The sequence below is a fragment of the Aulonocara stuartgranti genome, assembly GCF_965226115.1.
Source record: "Aulonocara stuartgranti genome assembly, chromosome: 10".
Classification (NCBI taxonomy): Eukaryota; Metazoa; Chordata; class Actinopteri; order Cichliformes; family Cichlidae; genus Aulonocara; species Aulonocara stuartgranti.
The window spans coordinates 30,736,719-30,756,349 of NC_138946.1; the positions used below are offsets into that span (position 1 = coordinate 30,736,719).

Genomic DNA, 19,631 nt, shown 5'->3' on the forward strand with positions numbered 1-19,631 from the left:
ATACACATTTGGACTAAAGATTTCCATGAAAAGACATTTTGAGGTACTGAGTTGTCTACTCCTGTAATTAACAATGAACACACTTATGTTTGTGTTGTTTTCCAGATGCACTGTAACTCAAAGCATTCCTTTATGTCACAGGAAGACTGAACAATTAAGAGAAGACAATGAGCACAGTTCTGTTTAAAAGAAATAAAACATTGTATTGCATTTTGTGATGAGAAAGAAAGAAAGTTTTCAAAAGGTTTCACGTGATATTTGAACTTAGTACACAATGAGCCAAAGGAGTATGTGAGTAGGTTGAAAAAGCATCTTTAGGAAACACTTTTTAGATGCTTTTTCTGGTCTTCAAACATAGCGATGCTACAGGCTGCTCCTCTCATGGGGATTTTTGGGGTAAGTTGAATTATACCCCATCGGTTTAACCTACCACCTAGCATTAAAGAGCACCTGCTGGGAGTTAGCATGATTCTTTGATCTTAAACAATGCTTCTCCAGGGATTTTAAATGATGTTGATGACTATTGAAAGTCACGGTGACCTTGTTTGTTTACTCAGCACCAAACACAATGTGTGGATACAATTTGCAACCACAAATACAGAAAACTTTAAACAACTCTAAAGTCTCCACACACACAAAAAAAAAATCAGTTAAAAAAAATCATCATGATGTGTTTTTGAGTGAATTACCCATTAAATTTCCTTGCTTTCAAATTTGCCACTCCAAATGTTCTCCAATTGAATCTGTGTATTCCCTGAAACAACAGCAGTCAAAGAAAACCTCCTGGAACATATAAGAGAACCAGGACAAACGACTGGCCAGACAACAACCTACATTGCAATACAGTACAGGATTGTGTAGCTACATTTTGTTCTGAAGCAAGGAAATACCTAACTTTAAAAAAAAAAAGCACCACAGATGTTTTTAAATAGCACCAGTTGTCAGAATGTATATGACATGTTTCTTGTCCTTTTCTTTTGGCAATGTACAGCAGTGAACTGAATGTCTGGAGTAACTTTTAGCAGCTGCTGCAATGCTCGACCTCCACTTGAGTGCGAAATCCAGGAGAATGTTCAGTAAGTTGCACATGCTTCAGTTTCCAACAAAAATCAAACATTTGGAGCCCCCCTTACATCAGTTCCAAAACAGCAGCACAAAGCACTGCTTCTGTTACACATATACTGAAATATACACATATACACAGTCAAATATTATCAGTCTGCACAGTTTGTGAATTCCATAAATATAACCTACAATTAGATCTCTGTGCTCTAATGTGTGAAGATTGCAAGAGAGCACCGTACCGATTCTTTCATGCCAAAGTAGATTCAAAAATGTTTAACTGCAGTAGCCAAAAAGGTCTAAAAAAAGGTCTAATGATGTTAACCTAACACAGAGCAATACTCCTCTCCATAATGAATACATAAGCAGTGTGGGGTGTGGAAGGTGCAAAAACAATTCAACAGGTACATTTGCAAATGTACATTACTATAAAAACTAGCTCGCTGCAACCTTCTCTGAGATTCTCTGTGTAATAGACAATGAGATATACAGTACATTGTGGTGCACCATTCTCTTTGTTTTGTATACAATTAAACATACATAATTCTCTACTTTGTGTACAATTCTGCAGCGCTACAATATAAAGCAGTAGATGGATATAAAAATAATAGAATAGAATATAGACTTGTACATTCTGAAAACAAGTACTGTCCCCAAATATAGATAGTCGTGTGTTATATATATATATATATGTGTGTATATATATATATAATACTGTCTATATTATTTTATTATTAAACTAATTTCTAGGATTTAGAACATTTCCATCACTCACGTATGTTATGGACACTGTTACATCATGTTATAATGTGTCACTAAGCATACCCTACTACAGTTCGCACCCAGCCAATATAGTCGATGTGCATTGTAGTTTCTTCTACACGCACACACACACAACAATGATGTATGTGCATATATATATATATATATATATATATATATATATATATATATATATATATGTATATATATATATATATATATATATATATATATATATATATATATATATATATATATATATATATACATATATATATATTATGTTGAGAGGGCGTGAGACAACGGATGTTAATTTCAGTTATTATTTACATGGTAGTAACAAACTTTTTTCTTAAACTGTGATCTGTTTTCTGCACTTTAGTTTGTAATGTAGTTTCATACATTACTCCAGGCTGAAGTAATACGTCTGCATATGTATTACTTGCAGCTGTCTGCTGCTGGCTTTTAAGTAGCTTTTGTTTGCATGTCTATTATTACTGTACATCCTTTCTTCAATCAAAGGATGCCTTTTTTTCAACAACAAACTGTACTCAAAAGTGTTTAACAAATATGACTATGTTATTTATTTATGGGCTTGTAGTCCCCATAATGAATGTTTAAAAAGACTTTGCAGAGACGTGAGCTGTTTTTTCAGGGTAGTGATGTATGATGGATTTCATCACTGTAACAGTTTGCAGTTCACAGCTATGATGTTAAAGCAATATCAAAGCAACCTCTGTGATAATGACTGACAATGACTGATGCCAGTGTTTACATATAAACTGAAAATTTGAGCTCATAAAAAATAATGAAAATGAGGAAAAAGATGAGTCTGGGTGCATTTAGCAACTAAATCTATTTTGTAAGTAAACAAACATTTTTCCTTTAACATGTGCAGCATGTATTAGCACCAGGTATTCTTTCTCATTTAGCACATGGGGTAAAATCCTCTTTAGCATTTAAAAATGTGAACATCTTCAACAATATGATGACTGGTCACTGAAAGAGGTGCTCCTCAGTTCAGGGACTGAGTGATACAGTACTGAGATTTTCCTCAAAAAGTGTCTTTGAATGCGTGATTTTAAAAAATGTGAAATTCCTGCTTCAGTACCATCAACTGCAAATCATCATATTTGGCTCAAAATGTAGAGCAGTATAGTGAGCTGAGTAATACATGATTTCACAAAGACACACTAATCAAGCATGGGTTTTGTGTGTGTGTGTGTGTGTGTGTGTGTGTGTCCAAAGTACAGTTTGTGATCTACACAGAGAAAAGAAAATGATGTAAATAATAAAAAAAAATAAAATACATGGAATATCTCTAATATAAGACAAATTGATATTTTGAATTTATTTTGTTAATCAAATTTCATCTCATTTTTGAGAGATGTTACTGCCACATTCAGTGCAAAAATACACTACCAATCTTTCTTACATTACAAAATGTAATAGCACATTTGGTAATGTCTTTTTTCATTGCCAAACTATGAGTATTTTTCTCTTTAAAATATTTATTTCTGCATATATGTATTCTGGATGCAACAGTCAGGCAACTTTTGCACCTTAAAATAACTGCTTCAGACTCTCATAACTGTCCTGGGAAAGTCGCGTAATGCTTTATAACATAATGTAACACACTACCACCAATGGGTCTTCACCTAGCTAGAGGACAAAACTACCTTTGTATTCTCAATATGGAAACAATGGCAGCAGCAATGTGAAAGAACATGACATTTATAGAAGGGAAAAGAGAGAGAGTAAGAGACTGAAAAATAATAAATGTTGGAAAGTCTGAAAGGTTGCAGGCAGATACTTAGCTCGCCTTCTTGCTGTTGGATTGATAAGTAATATTGGCTAATCTCTGATGTCTAGAGTTTTTACAATTACTTTGTAATAATTGTAGATTTATCTATGTTAGCAAAGCTGCGAACTAGCTAGTGTGTTTAAAGGCAGAGGGTTAACTGTTAACATCTAGTTAACTATGATAATATTGGCTCTGACATTGTGGTTGCAGGTTTTAATCTTCCAGCTTGTCATGGAGAAACGGTGTATTACAACTGTAGGGATGGCCATGTGCAAAAATACAGATTTTTTTAATATATACCTCCACAGAGCTAACATGACTTAGTAACATGTAGGTAACATGGCCTAACACACACTTACAAAGACATACCGAGGTAGTACATCTACCTGTCCTAATTAGCAGGACATCTAGAAACAATTCTGAAGTCTTAAATCCTCTTGACTACTCAAACCCACAGCACATGTTTTTGCCTGCTGCACTCTCTGAGTTGCATTATTCACCAAAGTAAGTAAACAGCTTTTTACAGTTAGTTTGATTTTGATTGTTCAGCTAAAGATTTTAATTGTGGCTTCTATCTTAAAACCAAGACCACTGTTGCAAATCCCAGTTTTTGTCAGCATCACTCAATCATTTATACCATGCAGACTATATCTGCCAATACACACTATTTACATGGACAAGTTAAGAGGCTAACAGTAATTTTTTGTCAAGATAGATGACCTTTCCCTCGGTCATTTTAAGATTTCTCAGCTATCCTCACTCACCTAAGTCTAATTAAAACCTTTGGTGATCAAACGATGCAAAGTCACACAGTTGTACAACTACAGTTGCTAAGCTAAAGAGCTGTTCTTGTGACTTTATCTACATGTATTTGAACAGGCAGCCTGTTGCACCTGTCACAGCTGAGTATACATGTCAGTATAGTATGTCAACCACACCAATGACAGGTTGCTAATCTGTCACAGGTCTAACACAGACAGAGAGAACCCATGGAGACACCATACAACCAACCTCTGCACAGAAAGGCCCCAGGGTGGATTCAAACACAAGACTAGATTCTTTGAGGTGACACTGCTAACTGCTGCACCACTATGCCATTCCCTACTGATACCAGATACATTCAAATAAGTCTGGAAAGAGTGTTATTCAAGACAAAAACCAAAAATGCACTCAACACAAATGCGTGTTCTACATGCAATCAGTGGATGAAAAGTGGGATGTAATTCTAAGTCTGAGACAACAGCGATGTCAGAGCTGTGAGTCTGTATTAAACCTGCCCATGCTGAATAAGTAGCTGTCATTGTTCCAACACAAGTTCTGGGTGGAAATCTGGTTGACTGGTAGGGGATGAGATGCAAAGTCAGTGAAATATGAGCTCGATATTCATCAAGTTCTCAGGCCACTATAGAAGTGATACAGAGGACTGAGTAGACCCTGCTGTGTGTGCTTTGGGAGACTTGACTCTCAAACTGAAAAATATACACTGGCTATATCTACTTAAAGTGTATTTCCATATGGACATAAATTGGGAAAACATATAAATTGCTCTCATTCATGCATGCATATCGACAAATATTACTAAAATATGCAATTTCTGGTTTTACATTTTACAATATATAGACTAATTAATTTCAATATAGAAACCTCTGTATACATTAGCTCACTTAAAATTCTTTTCAGATGTGAAATAAATACAACATAGAACAATATGTTGACTATTTAGTTAATTAGCAAAGTGAGCTTTCAGATATATGTATTTTAGAAATAATTCATTAAGAGATTTAAGTATACTGGTACATGTCAGTATAGTATGTACATTACAAGATAGCAATCACATTAACTCAGTTTTGTTTTAAAGGTGCTTTTTTAAAATTACCCTCTGCAGAATCTAATTAAATATTTGACTCCTAGGGGACAGTATGCTGAAATGTTTATGGATGTATGCGGCTGATCTTTTAAACCCTGATATTTCATTTTAGTCCTATCTGCAGTTCTTCAAGAGGTTTTCCTTCTGGAGGTCTCTGTCACTAATACTAATAACAATAAAGGGCTATTCTATTCTATTCTATTCTATTCTGAAGGTATTTTTAAGCAGTTGCCTGCCAGGTTACAAACTGGTATTGCCCAGTACAGTCCATCCCTAGTTTAACTTCAGCAAATTAAACACTGTAGATAAACATTTTATAAATAAAGTCAAAGTGGCTGTTAATTCACATTCTCCTAATAGCATTAGTTAACTAATTAATGATCATTAATTAATAATGCTTAACTTAAAAAGCATTTAAACTAGAGCCCGACTGATATAGGATTTTTAAGGCAGTTATTGATATTTGTTTAAAAGTGTTTTAAAATTTCAATAAATCAGCCGACTGTTTTCTTTTTTCAGACATATGAAATGTAAACAGATTTTCCAAACATTTGTCATATGTAGTTAATTATGAGTCCTTACTGAGATAATATGACAGATTACAAATAATCTGTTATACAGTCACAATAAGTCACAGATTACAGATTTACGCTCTGTCCGACTTTGCTCGGATCAGCTGGTTGTTAACTTATTATTTGTGACATTTCAAAGTTGTGAAGCAAACAGGAAAGTTGCAGGATGCCCCCTGTTGGATAAATTAAGTGCCTTTAAATCCTTGATATAAACTCTTTAAAGGAAGCTGCAAGACTATTCTAAAATCTATTCCATTATTTTAAAAGCCAATTTTAGTCAATCACAAATTTATTTTACTCCTAATTCATTTGTTTCTTCTTAGAACTGTAAATATAATTGTAATAATCTATATCAAATTTTGAGGATATTATAGCTATTTTTTATGCATTCATCTTGGGTCTTCATCCACTGTGTTACATGCAATCAGTTTCAGTCCTCTCTGTTTCAGCCTACAAACTGCCACAGCACCATATTTCCTCCCCTCACCGAGAGACACACACACACACACCAAGGTCTGCTGAAATGAAATAAACTGTGGTGTATTTAACAGGCACAAAGCAAATTAAACCTTTGAATTGTTGTCAAAATACAGCTTTTCAAATCTTGCGATGCCTCAGACAGGGGCTTCATGGAAGAAGACTTCCCTGTTCTTCTTTCAACAGGATTCTGAAACCAATCACCACTCGCACCAAAAGCCTGCTCACATTTTGGAAATGGAAGTGGTATTTGCAGTCATTTATGGATGCATCACTCATGGATTCCCCAGCATCTCACGAACTTCTGTTTGCCATCACTACTACATCACCTCTGAGGAGATATGAGGAGATAGCTATTTAGCCTTAAGATCGTGCCTTAAGGGGCATCCAGACGTGTAGCAACTAGCAACGATGTGGCAACCAGTCACCACAGAAAACCAGTAACATTCAGCAAGACATGAAGTGGGCGGGACCCACGTTAAACATTTTGCAGCTTCAAGATGAGACACTGAAGCATCTGCCAATGAGTGTGGAGGATACCAGTGATCGACTGAAGGCATGCTAAACTCATTAGAAGGTTACTACCTAAGTCTGGAATGACCGCTGGCAACTTACTACCAGCGACAAAAAGAATATGTGACATGCAGATGAGTCCCTGTGTGTGTGGGCCCTCTTTGTACTTTATAAAGAATATAAAAAACAACATTCAGGATTTCCACTTTTGTTGACCTTGTCCCTAAACGCAGCACAGAATTTACAGATTGGAGTGGGTCTTGTTAACAAAATGTTACCAGTAATTTCTATAGGAGGTGTGAAGCCAAGTTATTCTGACTAAAACTCTTATTATTGGGCTTTGGAAGTGGAAAATGTGGTTAAAGTTGTATGAATTAACATAGTTATTTCCACAATAAGTGCATTATCTGGAGCTTCTCTACTTTTTTCTTTTTTGTATAACGTCTGTCAAGTCAGGACTCTTCTGTTATATGTTTTCTTTTCTTTTAGCTTGTTTATTCATGTATTACAAACGCACTCAGAAGATTTAGTTACAGCAGCCGTTTTATTACATAGATCTAAATGAAAAAAAGAATCACATCTATTCCAGAATTGCTCCTGCATTACAGAAGGCCTATCTAAAATTGCTCTTTATGAAAGCATTTATTGTGGAAATATCTTATACAAGCAAGTAAATGTAGTCACTGAAAAAATGTCTGATTTTAGAAGACTGCTGGGATTAGCAGCTCAAAATCACAAGAAATAAAGAAATAAATAGATTAAGATGCACATCACCACTGTCATATTAATCAACCTCCATTGTTCTCATATTGCAACATGTCACCATGACACCTACAAGTGAATACACCTTCTATTGATAAAAATCCACACACGACAAAAGCTTGATTGGATTTTTTTGTTGTTGTTTTAACGTACACACCCCTCATCTGCGGATTCCATAATGTAACAAGGGTGGCTGTAGCTCAGGTGGCAGAGCAGGTCAGCCGCTAATCAGAAGGTCGGTGGTTCGATCCCAGGCTGCATCCTGGCTGCATGTCAAATATCCTTGGGCAAGATACTAACCCCATGTTTGCCTACTGGTGGTGGTCAGAGGGCCCGGTGGCGCCTGTGTCCGGCAGCCTCGCCTCTATCAGTGCGCCCCAGGGCAGCTGTGGCTACAATGTAGCTTGCCATTGCCAGTGTGTGAATGGGTGAATGACTGAATGTAGTGTAAAGCACTTTGGGGTCCTATGGACTAGAAAAGCGCTATACAAATGCAGGCCATTTACCATTTAACAAGAAGCAGCATGTGTACTGTGTAATATAGCTGAGTTTCTGATGTTATGGCACTTTTGTTACTCATCCAATCATTAAAAAAATGAACCGTGTAGCTGCGTAGCATCCAGCAAATCCATCACATGTCAAACACACTTCTCAATCTGTGGAATCAATATTTGAACCAATCTGTGAAAATACAGCAAAAACATTCGGCTCACTGTGTGTGACCTTCAGTGCCACACAGCGTTTTCTTGGAGCATAGATGGAGTCTCAACAAATGACAAGCACATAAATAGAAACCGGACAAAAGAAGCAGATATAAAAAACACAAATAAAAAACAAACATTAAATAAAGTTTGACACAAATGAAACAGGCAAAGATTAAGGCCAAATAAAGCCAGTGTTTTATGCCCTCCTAAATAAATATGAAGCAAAATTGTAAGTATACACACACACACACACACACACACACACACACGTGTATGTATATATATATATACATACACGTAAATGATACATATATATATATATATATATATGTATCTGAAATGGCACAAAATCCCTAAAGTTGTTTCTTTCTGTTCACTGAATTGTTTTGGCATAAATTTCAGAAGTGGATTTGCAGCCCTCTATGCTAACTAAAGTAGAAGAAGTGAAATGTAAAGGAAGAGACAGGACGTGGACAAGATTTTGCTCCAGTGCAAACCGTTCTGAGATGTAAAAAGCTGGAATTAAAATTAAAATTAAAAATAATTGGAGCAACTGTATAACTTCATAAAAAACTAAATAGAAATCACAATATTTTTTGTTATTAAAAAGCCACATTTGAGGGTGCCAGATTTTTTGTAATATTATGTGGAATGAAGACGAGACCTGTTTGGTTCCCATCTGTCAGTGAAAAACTACACAGAGTGAAGATTAGGCCGAGTACAGTAAAGCTAAAGGTAATGTTTCTGTTTCCTTTTACCACAAGCCCTTTTCCTGCTCATTCAGCACAGAGCAGAAAAAAGCTGATGAGTAAAGATGTGAATCTTTCTTGAACAGATAAAACTATGTGTTCAGTGTTTGCACAGTTGGAAACAAATATAAAAACAGGTACATAAAAAAAGCAACAATAATGAAAAGATGAGTAAAAAGGCTAGTTTGTTGTCCTGGCTGATCCAGGTGGTTGTGTGGTCTCGTGTCCTGTGCTCTGAGGTATACTTGGTAGGAAGTGAGAACACCCATATTTGTGAGGCGAGTTTCTCGGCAGATAAGAGATGCTGCTGGCGGAGAGAGGTTCTTATAGAAGGTGCTGTAAACGGAGACCCGCAGGATGGGGAGAGAGGATTGGCTCAGCACAAGAAACAGGACCCGAGGCTGGAGGGAATGTTAAAATTAAGAATATGAAGACTGGAGTAGGAAAATAGTCGTTACGAAAATCAGCAAAATGGTTGGCTGTATTTATTCTAGTTAATGATTTTGCACTGGAGTAAAATTTTGGACAAATGTGTCAGTTATCACTTAAATCTTTAGAGCTCTAAACATTTTTTTAAATGGAATACTACTTGATGTAAGAACAGAAGATTGCTGTGCCTTTGGGTCTCCAAAGCAGGACGTCAAATAATCCAAAATTTGGGGGAGGAAATGCCTCAAAACCACAATTCCAATCAAAGATGGCATTAATCTGATTTTTTTTTAAACAAAAACATATGTGTGGCTTCTGATAATAATTCTCTTAATCTGCTTTTTTTTGAAGAAATTGAGACTTGTCAAGGTTAATTCATGAACACAGCAGAATGCTTACTAATGCAAACTAAACTGACCAAGGGGTGCAGCTGTGGAATAAACCAAATCTGAATGCTGAAATTTTGTGCCACTCCCCTTTGTAGGTAATAAACTGCGACAATTCTAGTGAAAGTATTCTTTTTTCTTTCAGCTGAGACGTAGCTAGTGCAGTGTCATTTTGGAAAGGGGAGCTGTATTGCACAGCTGTGACTTTCAGAGGAGGGTGGCATGGTCTAGGTCTGTGTTGTCCATGCTAGCCAAAATAGCTTTCTGGTCCTCCTGAATTGGACGACGGTAAAGCAGAGCAGAAAAGCGAATATATGGGTCATGGAGAATGGGCCGTTTCTTCTTTTTGCGGAGGTAGAGAGCTTCTTCGGGCTGGAGTACCTGAGAGGTGTAGGCCTGCTGGGTCTGAGAGGTGGAGACACCTGGAGGCAAAGAGACGAACAGCCAGGTCATAGCCACCAGAACTCAAGGTGGAAATGCTGTTCCGACACTTTCCCTGAAATGATGCTTTGCTTCTGGGCAGGAGTAGATCAACTCCATGAAGCACCCACAAGTCCAGTTTTTCTGTAATATAGTATGAATCTTGAGCCAGCAGGCAGTCAGTTAATTTTAATAACTGGAAACAGTGATTTTTACTTTTACAATGACGACAAAATCCACTATACCTGCATCTGTTATACCTCATTTAAACTAAACATTAAAAACTAAAATATATCTCCATATACAACCTGTAAGTTCATGCACAACGTATGCCAGGCCATAAGTGCTGCTAAGTCAGATCATATAACACGGTCAAAAGCCTGCCTTTTTTTATTACAGTGTAAGCATTTTATGCTATGCTGTTTGGACTTACACTATTCTAAGCTAAGGAGGCTCTAGCAATGAGAATGCTCCCTAAGATGACACTTTGAGCTTGTTGCATAAACGTCACCAACTCTCTGCTGTGCAGTAACTCCAAACCTCTGGCATTAACATCAGCACAAAAACTGCAGCAGTTTCTAGAAGCAAAGAGCTCTCATGTTTAATGTGTGGGTGTCCCAGTACTCTTTTCCATATAATGTAAATTATGATATGTCAGTTGGCTTTTTGGTGCATATATTTTCATCTTCAACATTCAACTCTATTACTGTGCTGTACTCTGTTTTTGTTAAAATATTTGAATTTTTAGGGAACTCGAGTGGTCAAGCAATAAGCTAGCATACTTCTCAACCACTTGAGTCCCACTTTTCATAAAAAGCAGATCTTGATTGCAACATCTGACGGAACAGGATGTAATTTGTTTTCAGTGATGCCTCACTGTTTGCTTTTGGGAGTGTTTGGACTCGGAAACACTCCCAACACCTCCATTTGTCAAAAGTCTACAAGTTTAGTTTAAGAAGAAAATTCATTTTTAAGGACCTTGTGTTGTCTGGGGTAATGTTTCATGATTTTTGGAGGGGGGGTGTTACACTTTCTCCTTTAAGGTGGTATTCTAACGCACTGCCCTGCACATTAAAATGATGCTGGAATGTGACAGGAAAGGCTCCTGACCAAATGCCAGCTGGTGATGAGCTTCAAAATGCCATGCTTGACAATCTTCTGAAAATGGCAGCAGGTCATTTCACTATAGAGACCTCAACAGTGGAGAAAATGAGAACAAATATTTAATGGTGGTTCACACCTGCTTTCTTTCTGGTCTTGGAGTTATTGTTGTTCATAGTCATCTTCTTGGCCTTTTTAATACGTTGGTATCTCAGTGCATCGATCCTCTCAGACCCTGAAAGGGCACTCTGCGCACCTCGACGTTTTCTGAATAAAGAAGAGAGAAAGAGGAAAAAAGGGGTAACTCCAGGCTAAACGTGGTCAGTGAACTGTATTTCTGCACTACGGAGCGCAACACAACCCACACAATCTCAGAACAGCACTGCTCGTGCTAAGCAAGAGGTGCAGCACATTGCCAAAGGATCAATGTGAGACACCTATTGAGGCTTACCCAAGCTTTGCAATAAGAAAACCATGTGATTATGACTACTATAACCTTATACATCATCTGGATTTACTATGAAATTTTTTCACTAAATAAAATCCAGATTTCATTAAGTATTATGCACCTTGAAATTTCTGGGGCATTGAAGATATTTTGCTCAAATTGATCCAAACAATTTTCATCCAAAGAAAAACAGAGTATTTCACAACTCCTGAAGCTATCTATTGATCCCATTGGCTAGATTAGGTCAGTGAGAAAAGTTCCACTTAAAAAGACTTGCACTGTTGGTTTCAGAGGAACTGTTTCCAAAATGAAGATTACTAAATGCTCTTTCCAATTCATAAGTCTGCAGATTTGAATGTTTACTCTAATTAGTAAGGCATTTCTCTCTGAAAATAACAGATACAAATGTTTCCTTGGCGTGAAGTACATTTTTCGCAGCTGTTCATCACTTCCCTCCCATTCACAGAGGCACATGTGACAAGGCAGCCCCCAGATTTCTGCCACAAGCACGCGCTTAATTCTCTCAAGGCACAGAAAACAATATGCTTTACAGAGAGGCCATCTTCCCACCGTGGCTGCAGAGAGAAACCGAATGCTGTTAGTAGAGGGGAAGAATCACAGCTGAGCAACAAAGCATCATCAATATGTGTTCATAGACATGGATACTGTCTACAATGGGCTTCACCATGCTGACAGGGGGAGAGATGGCGGGAGGGGAAAATGACTACTTGGGAACAGTCACATAATGAAAAATAAGCCAAAGAAAAGCGAAGCACCAGGACAACAAATGTAACAAGAATTTATCCATATAATTGTTTCTGTTTTGAAACGGAAGAGCAATATTTAGCGATAGCATGCATGGCAGTTTGCACATGGAACACGACTTTAAAGGGGAATACATTCAAAAGCACTTCATTGGGCAGGTAACTCAAAGATTAAGGGGAACCTCAACCCTCCCTGGTTGCCCCACTTTTATAAAACATTGGTTCTTTAGAAGAAAAAGAAGTGCAGAAGCTGCTTTGGCAGGGCACTTGTGTCACATGGCAGTGAGAACTGTTCTGCAGTCCACTTACAAGTGCAATTGTATACTTACAGGAGATGAATTGATTCATGCTCTCTACAGATGCTTTATGTAGAGGATTAGGGCCATGTGTCCACCAGGATTTTGTCCTAATTTATATAGAGATGCTCGTGGGAAGTGCTGGTCGTGGCTATCGTTACGCTATAGCTCTTAAAAACTTTCTAGGAATCTAGTGCAATTTTATTAAAAGCTAAAATACATTTTAAATTACTTTGAGCTCCGAAGTTTAAACGCGCAACAATTTCATCACTGCCAAGAACATGCAACAGCACTGTCTGCTTCATTTTTAAAGCAAAAACAAAAACAACCACAAGAAAACACAGTTGTCAACTATTCCTCCCAGTGGACACACAGCTTCAGGTGACATCACAACGCCAATCTTACAAAATATTTTATTGCCTTCAAAATATTTTCAATTGGGGTCGTACAGTATAAGCATCTGTTATTTAGAAATGGCAGAATGTGTCACGCTTGAGGAGAATGCTAAAAGCATGTTTACAAAGTGATCTGAGAACAGACAGTGTCTATGCGGAGGAAAGAAAAGGTCCACGCAGTCACTGTTTTTATCGAGTCACTCAGTGCCAAAGAGACAAAACACCAAAATCAACCTGTATGGTTTTTTTAAAGTAACAATTATTTTTGCATGCCACTGGACAAAAGCTAACCCTCTAAATTCATACACAACTTTAGGCAGAAGAAGACCAGCCTGTAAAAATGGAATGATTCAACCAAGTATAACAGATATATTTAAACTGAAGATCAAATTTTAATACAAATGGCTAAACAAAATAGTCCGTCTTAGCTTATTTTGAACTAGCTCATTTTATATTAACTAGACTTAAACTTGGGCTGATGCAGTGGGATCATATTACTAGTAACAAGTATGTCTGTTATATTTTCAATTATACAAAACACTTCCTACCATGAATCTACTTCTGTTAAAGCTTTTAATAGTGTTTCACACCAGTTTGCATATTGGTGGGGTAAAAGTTCTGTGACATCATTTATGACCCCAGGTATGTATGTACACACACACACACACACACACACACACACACACACACACACACACACACACACACACACACACACACACACACACATATCTTTATGCCTGGGAGCTTGCAGGTTCCTGTGCAGTATCTTTGCTGTTCCTAGGACTGTACTCTTCTTGACAGAGACCTCAGGTGTTGTTTCTGGGATCTGCTGGAATCACCTGGCCAGTGTGGGGGTCACTGCCCCAGGTCCCTCAGTTACTACGGGGGCAACTGTTGCCTTCATCCTCCACACCCTCCTTCTTTAGCACTTTTCTCAGCCCTTGGTTTTTCTCAAACGTCCAGTCTTCTTTTTTGCTGTCAGTTGGTATAGCTACATCTATTACTGCTGCCTTCTTCCTCTGATTGTCCACCACTTCTCTGTCTGGTTGGTTGATCGTGAGCAGTTTTTCTGCATCTGGAAGTCCCACAGGATCTTCGCTCTGTCATTCTCAACCACCCAGGGGTGTGTGTCCCAATTTCGGGACTTCCATGCCGTACTCCGCACAGCTGTTCCTGTACACAGACACTTGGTTAGACCTCAGCCTCTATCGATCTTGTACTTAGAGCTTGTTCCTGTGTGGCCATGATTAGTTCCACTGCGCTGTCTTTCAGTCCAGCTTCATCTAGCTCAGTGGTTCTCAAACTTTTCACAATGACTACCACCTCATAAAATACATGGCTCTTAAAGCACCGCCCTTATGACCGACATTAAAGTACAGTAGCAGGCCTATTTAACACCATATACAGTTTACCAGAGACAATTTTATTTCTTATATGAATGTTATTTATTTTAACTGTCATAAACAGGATGTGACTAGTGACAATAATAACAACTGTACTGCAACCGTATAATGTATGAACCCTAAACTGCTCTGCGTTTATTAAGGCTGTTGTGGTTTTAACATGTTTTCATGCTTTGTATCTTGTTCTATTTAATGTGAACAAGCCCCTAAAAAGATCACTGTTGGCCTCTCTTGGTTTTTATTACCACTATTCATTTTAATGCTTAATTTTTAAAACCTTACGATGTAACTACAGCCCAGCCCATGCAGCAGTAAATTAATGACTAACCTCGTATTGTGGATGGATTATCTCAGTAGTTCTCCTGACTGAAGTTTGGTCCATTTATAGCATCCTGCCATGCGATTGCATTTCTCCCTAACCATCAGGAACCCTCACGTTAACTTTTATCGAGTGGAAAAAAGTTAGCGTTCATCCTCCAGCTTCACTGTGTTTATGTTATGCTAACATAGCTGTGTCGCTAGCGATCACATAGTACATCATTATATACCAGCTAGTCCAACTTCAGTAACCCTACAAACGTCACTGCTGTTTAGTTTTCTGTCTTCATTTATGTCGGAAGTGATAGCAGAGCTGTACGTTTGAATTTTTTCAGAAATCCCTGAATCAGAACATGGTACATTATTTAATCTTAATCATGTCAGTCACGTCTTCTAGCTGCCTGTGGAACATACCATGCAGGAGTCTGTCCTTCCATTATGCTGCCCATCTTCCTGCTCTTAATTCTTCAGTTTATGCTGCCGGAGATATTCACTAAGCACATGACTGGCTGTGGCTATCTTCCTGATGTACTTATCAATGTTTGTTGCTTCATCCTGGATAGTGGTTTGGACAGTCACTAGTCCTCAGGCTCCTTCCTTTTGCTTAGCATATTGTCTCAGGGTGCTGGACTTGGGGTGAAACCCTTTATGCATCGTAAAGAACTTTCTTGTCTTGATGTCAGTGGGTTCTCTCTTCCTCTTTTGCCGGCTTATTATCCCAGCAGGATAACTGGTAAGGCTTACGTGTTGACTGCCAGGACTTGTTCTTCCCATTCAGCAGACTGCTCAGGACTTGCCTTACTCTCTGAAGGTATTTGGGGCTTTCCAAGTGGCCTCTTCATGGTTCCCATTCAGGATCCAAGGTACTTGTAGCTATCCTTGATGTCTGCAATGCCGCCTTCTGGTAGTTCATTACCCTCAGCTTTACTTTTTTGACTTTCTTCCCTCTCTGTGTTACCATCTAACTACATTTCTCTCCAGTCTGATGTTGTTCTTTTTTTTTAACCATGACAGACATACTTGGAGCAAGATTTTCTGCAAAAACAATTGCAAAAGCTTTGACGGAGATAATTTGGCTAATGCCAAATTGATAAACTGGCTCAAATGAATGATTGTCAACATCAGAACATGAAGATTATCAAATTTCAGACTATTTTGATACACTATTGTGTACATGAATCCTTCCCATAGAGGTGGGCCCTTAAGGAGGTGATCAGGATATTTCTGCGATGCATCTGCAATGTGTGCCCAGAGCACAGGTTGTATTGCAAATTGTGTTTGAAAGACAAAGCAGTGTCACCTTGCACAGAACCTCACTGCTATTACTTTATTTTATATTATCTGTTATCTTTCCATAATTAGATAAGTAATTTCTTTCAGATATGTCAGCAATCCAAACATTTTCAAGTCTTTCTTTACAAAATATTTTCTACATTACACATCTACATACAAGATTGTTTTTAATTAATGAAGCACCTATCAATGGAATTGATCAAATATGAAAGAACGCCCCAAATGTGGCTCTACCGGACTGTAGATTGTTGTTGATCAAAGCATTATAGACTGAGTTCAACATTTTGGTGTTAAAATGATACTACCATCTAGGTATAGATCAGTCCCTCAAACATAACATGTTAAATGTATTATTTTCTATTTTTATTGAAGCAAAGACAATTTGTTTTGCAGGGAAGTGTCAGAGGAGGATGCTAAATAAACTGTGCAGGTGTAATTTTTGTTTTTAACTCCTTTTGCAAAGAAACAATAAAAAATATACAGTAAGATAAAGAAACGAGCATACGTATAAAAAATGGAAATCACTTTTTAAAAAGTCCTGTTTCCAATATGTCAGGGTCATGTCCTTACTTCGTATATTTAGATGCTAAAATAGCTTTGTGACTTGAGGGTTAATTAGATTGCTTTAAACTGGACTTAATTTCACCTTTAATGTTTTAAGGCATCTTATCAAGTAGAATTCCCTTACTGCCTTGGTATTCAGATTTTCTTGTCACAGGGAATACTTTAAGTAACTAAATTATTCCTGTTAACTAAGTCTACACAGGAAGTGATTTGCTTTCCAGGCATCACTTTGAAGCTGACAGGTGGTTGCTAGTTGATAATCCGGACTCCAGCTGAATAGGCAACCTTCTTCAGCTAGTAAGTTGAGAAAAGATCATTTTGGGTCCTGACATTTCTTTTCTTTTTTTTCAGTCTTGTGGTGAGACAAACTTGGGAACTGGCCAAAAAGGCAGAGTACAGCTACACTCTGAGCAATACTGATACATAAGAAATTTGACAAAAACAACCAGCTCACAAGAGACAGCTGAACATAAACTATGGTTAATCCATCCATCCCAAAAGCCAAGCAGTTAGCAGTGTGCTCTGCTTTGTCTTCTTGACATAGTGAAAAATGAGTAACAATTTCGTACGCCAGCTGGCGGTAGCTGGTAGGCATACCAAAATGCACAAAAATAATTGGATCGGGCACCGTAAGGTGAGTAAAGCAAAATAAGCAGGTCTTGTTCTGGACATCTTGAAATGAATTCTGATATCGCCATTATTTGCTGATGAGTGCTAACTACATGAACTACTGGATCATGGATTGAGTATGGATTCAGATTTCTTCCTGCTGCTGCAGCTCTTGCTTTGTTTTGTTTTAAACTTGCTGATAAATGTATTATTCTTGCTCACTGTGATTTATATGAAGGTGAAAAAGCTCCTTTTTGTTTTATATGTTTTGTTTTTTTTTGGCATATGATCTTTGCAAGGCAGAATCTTTGCAAGGCAATCCTGCTGACGGTTCTACTACCCGGAGCAAGGAAACTATAACAATTCAGAAAATAACCAGGAATGTGAGGTATTTGGAAAATAATATAAACAAGCTTGGTTAACTGCTTAAGACTCAAACGAAGCACACTGAGAGTAGTCTGAAGCACTTAATGAAGTTACGTTTAGTCAAACCTTGCCAGATCCCCTTGCCTGCCTTCAGGTCTGTTGGCAGGACAGCAACATCTATCTGAGTAGTAAGAAGAAATGTGGAGGGACTGCATTAGTTAGGCCTGCACTTGTCATGTTGCAGGAGGGAGGTGTTTCTGTGATCTGAAAATTGAATTCTTAGCTGTGGGAATTCATCAATATTATGTACCAATGGAATTTTACATTGTTGATACTATTTTAATCTAAATTGAATCAACACACTGTTTGGGTTCCTCTACCAGCTAATAAAAAAGTCATTCAAATGACTGTGGCTGTGGTGAATGGCTATGGATAATTCATGGATCCTGGCCAACCTCTGAACTACTTGCTGTACATGCAACTGAACAGTTTCGTAACACGTTTGTACTCATCTGCCACAAAGACCAGTATAGAAAAATTAGTTTTGTTTCAGCAAAAGCAATCACTGAATTTTTAAGTCTTTTGACAAGAATATGTACTAGTTGGAATCACTAAGTGATATGATAGGAGATTACATTGTCATACACAATAATGTGTGGTATCCCAATACAAAAGTCCACTTGGAATGACCACATGACATTGAATAACTACACACATGTATGGAAGTTACTGATCTTTGTATGTCTGGATATCTTTCTTCTTCAGTATTGCAGACATTGTGATTTATTATAAACTAAATGTTGTGTTTTGAACATTCTAAGTGTTCAGTTTGAGTATACAGTGGTCCCTCGCTATAACGCGGTTCACTTTTTGCGGCCTCGCTGTTTCGTGGATTTGTTTTGTGTGTGTGTGCAATTTTGCATGCTTTTTTTTTTTTTTTTTTTTTTACAGCGCATTGTGTTCCATGTCCTGATCAGTTGTAGACCAGTGTCAATCAATCTCCTCCGTGCCGTGTCTCCTATCTCCTTGTGTAATGTGTTTAACTTGTCAAATTTACATAAATCTTCGATTGCTAGCAGTGTGACTCTGAAGTGCTGTACTGTATGTTTGTACGTTTTCTCCCCAACAAACACAACAATGTCGACGAAACGTTTTGCACCGTCAAAGGCACCTGCAGTAGCACGTAAAAGGCAGAGGACGATGCTAACCATTGCACAAAAAGTTGGACTTCTGGACATGCTAAAGAAAGGTAGAAGTTACCGTATTTTTTGGACCATAAAGCACACCGAATTATGGTAAATGGCCTGTATTTGTATAGCGCTTTACTAATCCCTAAGGACCCCAAAGCGCTTTACACAACCAGTCATCCACCCATTCACACACTGGTGATGGCAAGCTACATTGTAGCCACGGCCACCCTGGGGCACACTGACAGAGGCGAGGCTGCCGGACACTGGTGCCACCGGGCCCTCTGACCACCACCAGTAGGCAACGGGTGAAGTGTCTTGCCCAAGGACACAACGACCGAGACTGTCCAAGCTGGGGTCGAACCGGCAACCTTCCG

At 38.0% G+C, this 19,631-nt stretch overlaps 1 protein-coding gene across 5 annotated transcripts in view; it reads right to left on the minus strand.

Moving 5' to 3' along the window:
- Positions 1 to 2,118: 2,118 nt before the first annotated feature.
- LOC309715786 (protein turtle homolog B-like) overlaps positions 2,119 to 19,631 on the minus strand; it is a 148,266-nt gene continuing 130,753 nt past the window's right edge. For 4 of the 5 annotated variants that reach the window (XM_082549185.1, XM_082549183.1, XM_082549184.1 and 1 more), the window contains 2 exons: positions 11,748 to 11,875; positions 2,119 to 10,509 (listed from right to left, as the gene is read on the minus strand). In XM_082549185.1, coding sequence (XP_082405311.1) covers positions 10,295 to 10,509; positions 11,748 to 11,875 — 343 coding nt within the window. In that variant the 3' untranslated portion in view covers positions 2,119 to 10,294. Of the gene's footprint in view, positions 10,510 to 11,747; positions 11,876 to 19,631 lie in introns of those variants that run through there. The other variant, XM_082549186.1, reaches the window with a different exon arrangement.